The 12766-nt window shown below is 29.1% G+C and overlaps 3 protein-coding genes across 3 annotated transcripts in view; 2 read left to right on the forward strand and 1 right to left on the reverse strand.

Annotated features, from left to right (window-relative positions):
• LOC149888441 (uncharacterized) overlaps positions 1-7976 on the reverse strand; it is a 20216-nt gene extending 12240 nt beyond the window's left edge. Inside the window, exons 1-3 of the mRNA XM_090088515.1 lie at positions 7786-7976; positions 3243-3469; positions 2774-3137 (exon numbers count right to left, since the gene is read on the reverse strand). Coding sequence (XP_089944641.1) covers positions 2774-3137; positions 3243-3469; positions 7786-7957 — 763 coding nt within the window. The 5' untranslated portion in view covers positions 7958-7976. The remainder of the gene's footprint in view (positions 1-2773; positions 3138-3242; positions 3470-7785) is intronic.
• Positions 7977-10206: 2230 nt separating this feature from the next.
• Positions 10207-12597, forward strand: LOC149888442 (ATP synthase mitochondrial F1 complex assembly factor 1-like). Its single transcript, XM_090087296.1, has 2 exons — positions 10207-10327; positions 11701-12597. The coding sequence occupies exon 2, from the start codon at positions 11717-11719 to the stop codon at positions 12569-12571; it is 855 nt and encodes a 284-aa protein (XP_089943422.1). The 5' UTR covers positions 10207-10327; positions 11701-11716; the 3' UTR covers positions 12572-12597.
• Positions 10357-11390, forward strand: LOC149888443 (mitochondrial inner membrane protein Mpv17-like). The gene is made up of 2 exons (XM_090087297.1): positions 10357-10568; positions 10817-11390. The coding sequence occupies exons 1-2, from the start codon at positions 10496-10498 to the stop codon at positions 11290-11292; spliced, it is 549 nt and encodes a 182-aa protein (XP_089943423.1). The 5' UTR covers positions 10357-10495; the 3' UTR covers positions 11293-11390.
• Positions 12598-12766: the final 169 nt, after the last annotated feature.

Here is a 12766-nt window from a genome sequence, read left to right on the forward strand (position 1 = left end):
TCAGCACTTGAAGGATTTTGAAGACAGCAAAGCAACAGAAAGATTTATTATTGTTATTAACAACATTTTTGACATCTTAAATAGTAGAAATCTGCATTTAAGTCAAAGTAAAACAGGTTTTATTGGGATGATTGTAAGCTTGAAATCATATATGGGAATATGGAATTATTATGTTCAAAATGGTAATTATAGTCTTAGGTATATTTCAGCTTATCTCCCATTTGGAAGCTTTTTTCAGTGCTATAAAGAGCCATGGAGGATATAACAATAATCCCACAGCAAAACAGTTTCAAGCTGCCTACAAAAATTTTTGATTCATACAAGTGTTTCAGGTTCTTAGGCCAATTGTATTGAACAGGCACCATCAGTAGTTTTAGCAATTAGTTCTTCAAAAAGTATTAAAATGAAAACAATTGATCATCAGCTTACTGAAGATTTTGATAAAGAAAAAATTTGTGATGACCACGAGTATGATGTAAATAGTTTAAGTTATTCAAGAAGTTTATCATTATATGTTAGTGATGTTGTGGAATATATTGCTGGATTTGTTGAAAAAAATTTAATTTAAAAAGTTTTAGATTGTGACATTTGACCTTAATTCAATCTCAAATCCCAACTTCAACATTAGTTAAAAAAAGAATTACAGTGACATTAAACTTGGTTCAACCCTCCAAAGATGTTATTTACATATGTAAAGTTGCAGAAAGCAAAATCAGAATTTTTAACGAAGAAAAGAGGTTGTTTCAAAAAAATTTAATGACAAAGTTAATTATTAATATTCTAATCAGTGTTCGAAGCTCTATTTTTATTGATAACAGAGAACATATGTGTGATAGTGATGTGCAATCTAATCATTTGGTTAATTTAGTCAAAATGATTAGCCTTTATTATTGTAACGTTAGATTATACCACCAAAGAGAGAATTTGAATAAAGATTGGAAAAAATTTCGAAGTAAATTAACTAAAAGTATTTTATTTTGTGGTCAATAAATATATATAAGAAACTTTTTTATATTTTTACTGTCTGTTCAAATTGAGTGTTTTTAATTGAGTAAAAAATTAAAAAAAAACAAACAGTAATAAATGTTTTTTAAATTCTTTAAAAGAAAGTATTCAAAATATTTTTAATATTTTTTTTTCAATGGAAAAAAATACTAAAATCCTACATTATTTGGGTTTTTGCCACAAAGTGACGTATATGCGCAAAAAGTTTGGCTTCAATCAATTTCAAAAAGCCGCGTCTATAGTTTTTAATTGTTTAAGGTCTAGGTTGAGGAAGATTTGGTGGGTTTTATGTTACGAGGGTACATAATTGACGTTATCAACTAAGCAGCGTAACACCTTCGTAGCATAATGTGCGCTTGCCAAATCTGGCCAAAACAGATACTTCCTATTGCTGTGAAACAAAAGGCTAAAACTTTATTAAACATTCTTTAAGAATGTCCTGATTTGTCGCTGGAACATTTACTGATCGCACAAATACCTCAGAAAACCCCCTTTCAGATATCGCTATCCATACAAACTTGTGCTTCGGATAATTCTCTATACCTTTGTATCTTACTTCATCTGGACACGTATCTATATTACCTGTATAAAGTCCATCATTACAGGGTAGTTTACGCAAACATACACCAACCTAATTTTTCGCATCTCTTCTATAAATACCCCAATTCTTATCGTTTCACACCTTCGATTGAAAACCTTTATGTTGTTAATTAATATCTTTCCCTTCCCTACATCTCTTAATATTTTTGTAAGTAGTAGCTCTTGCGTAACTTTCTTGCATAAAATAATATATCTCAATATTTTAATTTAAATTTTTTAGATAATATTCCCAAATCATCGATCCCATGTATGAATAAAGGAAAAACTGATGATAAAATAATAAAGGAAAAACTGATGCTGAAATAAATAACAAGAAGTTTAATGCAAGGTTTCATGATTGCTTTCCAAGTGTTCCAATTGACATGTAAATCACCCTCAAAATGGATTTTTATAGGATATTTTATTAAGTTTAGTGTTCTAAATGTATAAATCGTAAAACCACGCAACTCCACTCCAATACTATATTTAATGGGACAATTTTTCATAAAATGTTATAAAACAGATTTTTCTAAAAGTTTTTCAATCATAACATTTTATATTTTATGATATTTTTTCTAGGAAATAAGTATTTCAGTTGAAACTCTAAGCCTTAAAACTATGAGACTAAATAAATCTTTTGAATTTTAATTCAGGATTTTTGTATAATGTGTCATGAACTCCTATTGCTAAGGGTTTTTAAAGGACGTTTCTTGATGTTATTGTCCCAAATTTACAAACCGCGAGACAGCGAGATTAAAAGCCAGAAGTAGTGAACCAGTCTTAATTATCTTTTTCAATTGCTAACACCTACCATGCCCAGAATCATAACTCAATTGCTAACACTTACCATGCCCAGAATCATAACTCAATTGCTAACACTTACCATGCCCATAATCATAACTCAATTGATAAAAACTATGATGATGAGTTAGTTACCTGTATGGCTAAGAAGTTTATGACCTAAAAATTATTTTTATATAAATATTTTAAATTAAATGAAATTATAAAAAATGTAAATAATTTTTCCCAAAAATATTAAAGGTAGGGAAGTTACAACAAAGGCATTTGCACAAGAGTTGCATTTGCATTTTGTCTAGATACACAGCTAATTTTATCCGTATTCGTATTATTTAATACTTTTATTATTTAATGTACTTAGATTAATTACATTTAAAAGTTGTGAACCTACCTGGTCTGGGATGATCGTTTTTACCCATATAGTCAAATGCTATGGAGTTACTCAGATGAGACCATTTCACCCATTTGAGACCATATCCATAAAACTGACCATTCAATAAAGAATTTAAGAAGATAAATGTCACAATATTCACGACGATGTATAAATTTTTAACAAATATAGACGATACAACTCTAATTTGAAGCAACCGTTGAGTCTTGCAACCAAAAAAATATGCAACAATCTTGTTTGGCTCTTCGTTTCCCAAGACTGCAGTTTTTAAACAAATCATGTCACTGTTAGCTAGCAGGAAAAAAAGATAGGGTGTGTAATAGATCACTGATAGCGAGCCAATCAGAAATGGCATCCATTGATACTGTAATGAAATTGCACATTATTTTACAAAAATATCTACATGAAACACAGGTATTTTTTATTCTATCAATATTAAAACTCCAACTTTTTTTTTTTGAAAGCTTACTTGAAGAAAGAAAATCTTTTCCAATGGTATACACTTGTCGTTTATAATTCCGAAATCTTGTTGCACTGTGCACAACTCTCCTGTTGCGAGCAATCCGTCATTATTTATATCTTTTGGTATGCCTAAAAATGCAACTTCATCGAACCGCGTCATCAAAGGTTTATACACATAAAATCCCTGTATCCAGCATGCTGCCGAAACAAACGACGGGCTGATGGTACTTATAGCTAATAAGTAAAAAAAAATTAAATGATTTCATCAATTTTTTATTATGATATCTTGCTATTAAAAAGTTGCTAAGTTTTTGATTTATTTTTTATTTTTTATCGATTCTCAAAAGTTTGAAGACTTGATTTTTTTTAACTGTCAGCTATTATCAGTAGTCAACAATTTTAAATAGTTTGAAAACAATTTTTAAATATCAAGAATTTAAAAAATTCATGACAATATTTAGGCATTAGGTACATATTCCAAAAATGTTTAATTTTTGGTGAAAACTTTAAACACTCTTAAAACAAGAAGCATTTTAAATTAACGAAATACTTTTATCTATTTCGGAAACATCTGCCAGTGAGCATTAAATCAGTGAAAGAGTAACGACAAACAATAGTCACCATCTGCATTTGCGTCATCTGCATTTGCATCATTTGCATTTGCCTAAACCAAGTTAGCAACTGAGTCTTGGCCACAAAATTGCAGAAATTTGCTACAGGAAACCTGAAGAGGCAACTTAATTACTATACATGATGTCCGTCTGATTGTACTGGGATATTTTTTTCAAACCTAACTGGACATACGATTGCTTTTCTCAATGTCTAAATATAGAAACGAGTGACCTTTAGCTGTTTTGATTGTAAACATGATATTTGAGAAAAATTGAGTAACTGTAATCAATAAACTAACTGGCTCGCATTATCATGCTTACTTGCAATCATGCTCAAGTTGTTCGTTTAAAGAGACCAAACTCGAAGTAAAACTAATATATTTTAACTATAATCAAAATATTCATGTGGCATTCTCACCGATTTTCAGAGTTAAATAAACAAACAAAAAAAAATTCCTTGAGTTTTTTTTATTGTGGTCATCTTAAATGGATTTTGTGGATTTTGTAGATGGATCTGAACAAACAGTTAAGTGCACATGGACGCATGCACTTTGGCCCATGAAAGTTTAACTTTTCACAAAGTAAAAAATGAAGAAAAAATTATCGTAAAAGAAAATTTTTTTAGTGAATAAAACGTACCCATAATTAAAACGTACCTATAATTAAAACGTACCTATAATTAAAATGTACCCGGTAGAAGTTTCTTAAGCGAATAAAACGCACAAAAAGTTAAAAAAACTATTATATTAATTAGGAGTAAATGTATCAACTTTAAAGTAAAAAATAGTAATCAGACCTAAGCTCATTTTAACAAGAATAAAGTTTAAAACTGCCATTGTAAATACAAGTTTCCTTAAAACCTCTGCTAATTTCAAGTCCATTAAAATCTTCATTACCTTCAAAATGATTTTTGTTTTCTAGCTGCAATATCATGTGCTCTTTATTAAAAAAAAAAAAAAATGAAATAACAACTATTCAAAGTGTCCTGAAGTGAAATGGATATTGTTACACTGTAGAATATTTTTTAGTACTGAAAATAATTCTGTTGTCAATTGTTTACTTTTATTGCTGGAATTGAAAGATGCAGAAAATAGTATCACAAATTTAGCTTTTTTTAAAAAAAAAAGAAGCGAAACTCTTAATCAAAAAAGTTTGGGGCATTGGGTTCAATAAAACTTGAATGAAATTTCTGTGAAAAAAAAAAATTGCTACGTAAAATATTGAGTAGAAACAAAACAAGTTTAACCGAAACTGTAATCTCTTGTTACACCAAAAATAAATTAGTGTCGAGGATTGTATCAAAGTTAAAGATAATTAGTACTTTTGGGTCGGAAAATCTAAATTTGTTATTAGAAATAAATTTTACGCGTGCCTGAAATGTGTTTCAATGCTATTTATGAACGCAAATAATGATTTAAATAAAAACTTGAATTCCTCAATCTCAAATATCATACAAAACCACATATATAATGTATACCACATCCTTTTAAGACATATTTTACGTGTATCTAAGGCGCGTACTACACACCCGTACTACATACCCGAAAAAACTTCAGAAAATCATCTCGAAGTGAAATTTCAAAATACAAACAAAATTAAAAGAGTTTTATTTAAAAATAAAAAGTCAAAATTTAAAATTCATTTTTTTCGATCGTTTTTTCTTGATTGGGTCATATGTAATGAAAGGAAACATCTTTAAAGCAATCCCTTGTTCGTTAAAATCTCTTATTTTTAATGAAAATTTACAAGAATCCCCGTTTTTTTAGTGAATTTTGCAACACTGGGTCTTGTCAAAAACAAATTTCGGAAATGCAGTTTTGTCAGATAATGAAGTCAGTTAGAACATCTCTCTTAGCATAATTTACTGTTGAAAACAGTTTAAAAGAACAAAGACTGTTAAACGGTGGCTAGAATCAGGAAGGAATCCTTCATTTCTTACATCCAGTCAGTACCACTGAAAGGCAAACTGACAGGAATCCGTCAAGTCAATGAAAAAGACCTTAATGTATCCGAAACAACCGCGAGAAGGCTTGTGAAAAAGAATATTGGTGATTTGAACCCCCTCGATTTCTCAGTGTGGGCGTAAATTGAGACCAGGGCCTATGGTTGTCAGCATTCTAATATTTGCTTCCTCAATCTTACCATCACCAAACAGTGGTTTAAAATGCCAGAGCTATATGCCAAGGATGTACTACAACCTTGAATAAACCCGTAAACATCTGGACTGGTAAACAGTAGTTTGCGGACCGGAAGTGATTATTTTATCTAGCTTTGTTCTTTAGTTAGAACTAAAAACAAGAGCAATTTTGTATTATTTATCCCATAAATTTTAAAGAAATACTTTAGAAAGAACCTTTGTCTGAAAGGAATACAAGTTGCAGGCAGGTTATAACAAATTCCAAGCCTTCGAAACATAAACAGAAAAAAAAAAACGAAAACCACAAATTTTTTCATTTCTTTTCGTTGTTTGAAAAAAAAAAAAACGAAATAGGAGCCACAATTTATTGCCATTTTAATTTATTGTTAATAAACTTCCGCTCTCTGGTGAAAAAACAATCATAAATACTTAAAGGACTTTTTACGTTTATTGTTACGAAATTAATAATTTCTTAACTTACTGACGTATTTGGGAACTCCGGAAAGAAATGGATAAAGTAACAATTTTTCAATACTTTATGTAGGTTTTCTTTATTCTGCTAAAACGAGTCTCTAAGAATGCATATTAAATGGCTGTTCTATTAGTTTCTAACAAAACAGCCGTTTTGTAAACATTGTTTGACCATGAATCGATCTGTAAGCTCATCGTGATGAGCTTTTAAGATCACATAATATTTTTCAGATCACTTTCGATTTGTAATATTATGTTAAAAGATCCTTAAAAAGAAAAATGACATAACAGCAGAAAAATGACATAACAGCATAACATCACTGTAATAGCTTTTTTAGCTACTAACTAAACATTTATTTGGTATGCAGAATATTTAATGACACCGGCCTTGATATTTGCCAAAATTTATTGGTCTTAGCCATGTGAACAAAAGACGCTACCTTGGCCTTGACTATGGCAATTGGGCACTGTTGTAGACTATTGTAAAAAAAAAAATAATAATAAAAGAAAAAAAAAATCCGACCAGAAAAGCAGGCCGAGTTATCACAAAGTTTTTAAAGAAGGTATGAGAAAGCAACTCAGTCTTCCGCAGAAAAATCATAAAGTCAACTGCAGTGTTGAAACTCTAAAAGAACGTTTGAGTGCTTCAGGTTTGGAGACGCTCTACGATGAAACCGCTAGTCTTTTATAAGAATCTTATCAAAGAAGATGAGTTCGGTAAATCTTATCTTTACTAGATAATATATGACTGTACTAAGGTTCTCTGTTCGAATCTGGTTGCATCAAGTAATTTTGATGTACGGTTAAAAAAACAACTTTCGACAGTTAAGCATGGTAAATGCCGCGTAATGGATTAAGCAGCTTCCGTCCCAACACGATTGGTCCGATTCATTGCATCAAAGATTTCCCAGTGTAAGTTGGATAATGGATTATTTGGAAAAAGTCCTAAATTTACTAATCTTTAATAATATTTAGTGATTTTAAAATGAAAATATTTAAAATAAATCAACTCATCTAGCGTTTAATTAATAAAATCCACTAAATCATATATTATTCTCAAATGCTTTTTTAATATAGTGTACATGTAACGGTAAGTTTAAAAGGTTTTTAAAATTGTCTAAACACAGGTTTGGAACTTGTTCAACAGGTTTGAAATTTGTGTGTGTGTGTGTGTGTGTGTGTGTGTGTGTGTGTGTGTGTGTGTGTGTGTGTGTGTGTGTGTGTGTGTGTGTGTGTGTGTGTGTGTGTGTGTGTGTGTGTGTGCAAAAATATATATAAAATTACTTATAATTTGATAGAGTGCCGAGTATCTAATAATGGTATAAAAATACCTGGTACTACACAAGTAATCGAGTCTGTGAACCAACTTATTCCCATAATAAAACAGCAAACCATCAAAAGTTTGACCATAATTAAACGGTTGAATTGATCTGTAAGCTCATCGTGACGAGCTTTTAAGGTCACTTTCATAATATTTTTCAGATCACCATCGATTCGCAACATTATGTAAGAAGGTAAATACCCTTAAAGAAGAGCTTTTAAGTTAAATAATTCCATATAAAATCATCATCACAACATTTAATAGAATTGTTAAAAGAAAGCAAACAACTGAAATACTAAGAAAAATTAAAAACGAAAAAATTTAAAGAAATTGTTAACAGGGCTAGCATTTTGGTAGTTTTTTCAAAATGTTTTTAACAAAAAATATTTTAACTTCATCAGCAAAAACGCCATGTCACATTTTATACAAAAAAAATAATAATAATAACCTGCGTAATCTAGACAAATTTCTTTCTACAAAAGAAATACCTAAAAAATTTCTAAAAGAATACGTAATGTAAAGATATAAAGAAACCTAGCAGTTTAACTAGCATAAAATTAACAATATCGCGTTTTAGCAAAAAAGCCTTTTAAAAGAACCCATGTTGCGCACATTGATTGTTAGAATTTTTTATTGGCAAAGATTTTAGAATTGTTACCGAAAAAATTCTTACAAACAATACGCAACACGTTTGATGACCGTGTTGACCACAAAAACACCAAAAATCTGTTACAAAAATCGAAATTAGACATAAATTATACATAAACTAGGCTTAAGTTTGACATGAAATACACATAAATTAGACTGAAGATAGGCATGTGTGATATGAGTTGGAGAGAAATTTTTTTCTTTACTGCTACGATGCTTGTTTTAACGTAAGGAAATCATTTTTGTTTATTAAATGAAATATTTTTGTTTTCCACAGCTATGTTGTGTTCGAAATTAGGAACAGACGTCTCTAATTCCGAATGAATGTCAATAACATAAAATAACCCCATTCAACTCAAAAGTTTACAATTAGTTCTATTACAAAATTAGAAAACCTAATCTTTTAGTTATCAAAAACAGTTAAAATATCGCTCATAAAGTATACAAGTTCACCAACGAATCTTACTATGTCATTGGATTGAGCGACTTTTTAGAATAAAATTTTTTTGCTATTAACAACTTCAATACTTAGTTTTTTACGGGCTGGTTTTTACTAAGTTTTTCACACACTGGTTTTTACTTAGTTTTTTATAGGCTGGTTTTCCTTTTTTACAATTTCAAATTTTTTCGCTTCTTTCTCTCTCTTTTTTTCTTTTTCTTTTTTACAACATTTTCGTAAATACTCTTTTTCGTAGATATTTATTTGCATTAAAAAAGATATTTTTGTAAAAGTGTATGAGTTGAATGTTGCATAAAAGATAATAACCCCCCCCCCCCCTTCATAATAAAATGTCAAAACATTTTTTTGTAAGAATTAAAAAATTATTATATATATCAATTTGCAAGTATTATAAATTGAAATATTCAATCCACCACAATCCACAACATTCTATCAGCAGAAATATCGTCAGTTCAAAAAACTGGCCATATCTTTAATCAATAGATTATTTTGGTAAATTCTAAAATTAAAAATGATTTTAATACATTAATTTCATTCTTCAGACAATTTAAATTGTCATAATGAGCAATTATGCCCATTATGGCATTATAAATTGTCAAAGGGCACATTTTTAAAACCAAGGAAGTCTCTTTTATAATTTTAACGTCATTTTAGCTGCTTCATCACTAAATTTTAGTTTTAAGTCTTACCATCCACCTTGAGGATTATCGATGAATGTTAGCAGTCGATCTCTATGCCTCCTATCCATCCCAATGGTCTTGTTAGTGTATCCCGTCCTAAGTGAGACTTTTGTTGATGTTCCAAGTGAGAAAATTATTAATAAATACAGCAGTAACATCACTTTTAATGATTTATGATCTTTCAGAAGGGTAATTTAATTTTTTTGAAAAAGTAGTTTAAATACTCGACCAATGGTTAAATCTTAGAGGCCTTAGGAATTGACCCTTAGGTTTTGAATAGTTTTTATAAGTTGCAGAAAATTAAATAATAAGTACATTACGTTAAACCATGGTTTTCCTGTAATCTCTTTTGAAAAAAATCTGGTTCTTATCGCATTTCTGATGTCGGTCAAATATTGTAGGCTAGTTGATTGAGGCTGGAAGAAAGATTGGATCTGAGAAAGGGACATCCCTAGTCAGGATTTCTTGTCAGATTTTTTCCTTCACACACTGTTTCAAAGTTTAATGACCTTTGTAATTCGCAAATAAAAAAAAATCTTTCAAAAATTTTTCTTAGGATTTGGAATAGCTTTTATCATTTTTTCACGCAAATTATTTTCACTTGGAAATGATATATGGGGAGATTTTCTTAACATGAAAAAGTATATTTTCTAGAGATGTCACTCTAGCTCATTAGTTTCCTACCGAAAAAAATTGATTGCGCTTTTAATACGCCTGTAGAATAAAACGCAATGGTTTTGTAGCATCATTCCGTGGTGTTAACGGTAAGCATCTCATCACTTATTTTATAATTTATTTAAAATATTGGTGCAGTGAAATAGATCAGGTTTTCGCTTCGCTATCGTCGCAACACTTATCGTTCCTTAAATATTACGGATTTTGTTGTAAACTTACTTAATCTCTAATAACATTTATATAAGTCAATTTTCGATATGCAATCGATTTTTGTTAAATATACAACAGCTGTCAACAAATATCCATTAGCAGTAGCAATGACAACTACTGGTATTTTATTTTTTAAACAGATGTTTATAGTAAATAAAAGTTAACTATATATATATATATATATATATATATATATATATATATATATATATATATATATATATATATATATATATATATATATATATATATATATATATATATATATATATATGTATATATATATATATATATATATATATATATATATATATATATATATATATATATATATATATATATATATATATATATATATATATATATAGGTACATTGAGCTGCTTGGGAGATGTAATAGCACAACAAGTAGTTGAGCAGCATGGTTTTAAAAATCATCAACTAAAACGAACTTTAAAGCTTAGTTGTATGGGTGCTTTTATGGTAGCACCAATATTGCGCTGCTGGTATCTGACACTTGATAAAGTTCTTAAAGGAAACACAGCTAGGGTAGCAATACAGAAAATGGTACTTGATCAGACTTTGTTTGCTCCTATTTTTATTGGAAATTTTTTAGTAGTTGCAGACTTACTTGAAGGTAAGTCATTTAAGCAGATAAAGGGAAAGTTAAAATCATCCTACTGCCAAACTGTTAAAATGAACTGGTGCATATGGCCACCTGTACAGATTGCAAACTTTTATTATGTCCCACTTGAACATAGAGTTTTGTTTTCTAATCTGGCAGCACTTATTTGGAACACTTATCTATCTTGGGCTGTTAATCATGAAAAATTGGTCGAAACTTAAAGAAGAGATTATTTTTGTGTTGAATAAAAATAGATATCTTTTGTAATTAAGAGTTTTTAAGTAAAACTTTTTTTAAAATTAAATAGTAATAATCAAATATATTCAAAATAAATAGTTTTTAAAAATTTATTTATATATGTTTTGTGTTTTCAATCATATGTGTTTATAATATGTTCAGCTTGAATTGTTCAAACAAAACATAGTAAAGTAGTAAAAAATAACAAAATGCAATAAAGTTTATTAAGTAATGATTTCTAATGTAAATTGAAATCTTGCTAAGTTTTAATTTACATCATAAGTTTAACTTTGATATAAATACACACATATACAAGATTTATAAAATTTTTTTACAAGATATGTATACAAGATTTTTAATTGTTTTTTAACAGGATGTTTTTTCACTTTTAGTTACAATTTTAAAAAAATGTTGCAGTTCCTCAGAGTAACTCCTTCCTTTCAACAGCACATACGGCGTAACTTTCATTTGTCTTTGAACTGTAGATCATTAATAAAGGAGGATAATGAAAGCTTACAACTGACAAGTAACCCTTATTATGAAAAATATGCAAACAAAATCAAACAGGCAAAAGAATCTGGAATTTATATTGCAAAAAAAGAAAAACCTAATTATCAGTTAAACAAAGAGACACAAAAGTGGTCTGAGCAGATCCAAGAATTTGAAACATCTCTTTCAAAGCTACAACAGCAAAATGCTGAAAAAGCAGGGTCCAAATTACCAGGACAGTTAGACAAACTTATGAAGTTGCATTTGTTAGAAGATAAGAATGCAGAAGAAATAGGAAAAATTTGGAATTCATACTTTAAAACTAAAGATAGTGTAACAGCTGTTATTCCCAGTCTATCTTTTGATCACATTGTGAAGAGAAAAAAAGAGTATCCTATGTTTTTGTATCCATTACCAAAATCGGAGGGTTATGAATTTGTATTATCACAGTTCACAAATCAAAATCGCTGCTTTTTCACATCACTAATAAATTTTCAAGCATATGGTGAAAGTGCCCCATGGCAGTTGAGTTTAATATACTATACAGAATTCAAAGAAAGCAAGGGTATTGTCTTAATGGCTGGTGAGTTTGACACAAATAGTATTAACATATTAGAAGCTCAATGCTTAGTTCAGCAACAACAGTTATTTTATGCCACAGATAATACTTCACGGTTGAAACTGTTAAAGCAATTCAACTGTGAACCAAATTCATTTAAATACATGGATCTTATAAAAGAAATGGAAAGTAGTGATATGGTTGTAAAAATGTAGAGAATAAAATTATTCTTAAAGTATAATTTTTGATTGCATAAAATTCATTAAGTTAGAGAACTTTATTTTGGTTATTTTTAACCTTATTTCTTTTTTTTTTTTTTTTTTTTGCTTGTATTTTACTTAAAACATAATTTATTACTACTTTAATTAAAAAAATTCAAAAGTTCTTAAATGTTTTGTTATTATTACGAA

Source organism: Hydra viridissima, unplaced genomic scaffold (genome assembly GCF_058129835.1).
Source record: "Hydra viridissima isolate aposymbiotic clone 2 unplaced genomic scaffold, HvirCarnegie_v1 scaffold_5, whole genome shotgun sequence".
Lineage (NCBI taxonomy): Eukaryota > Metazoa > Cnidaria > Hydrozoa > Anthoathecata > Hydridae > Hydra > Hydra viridissima.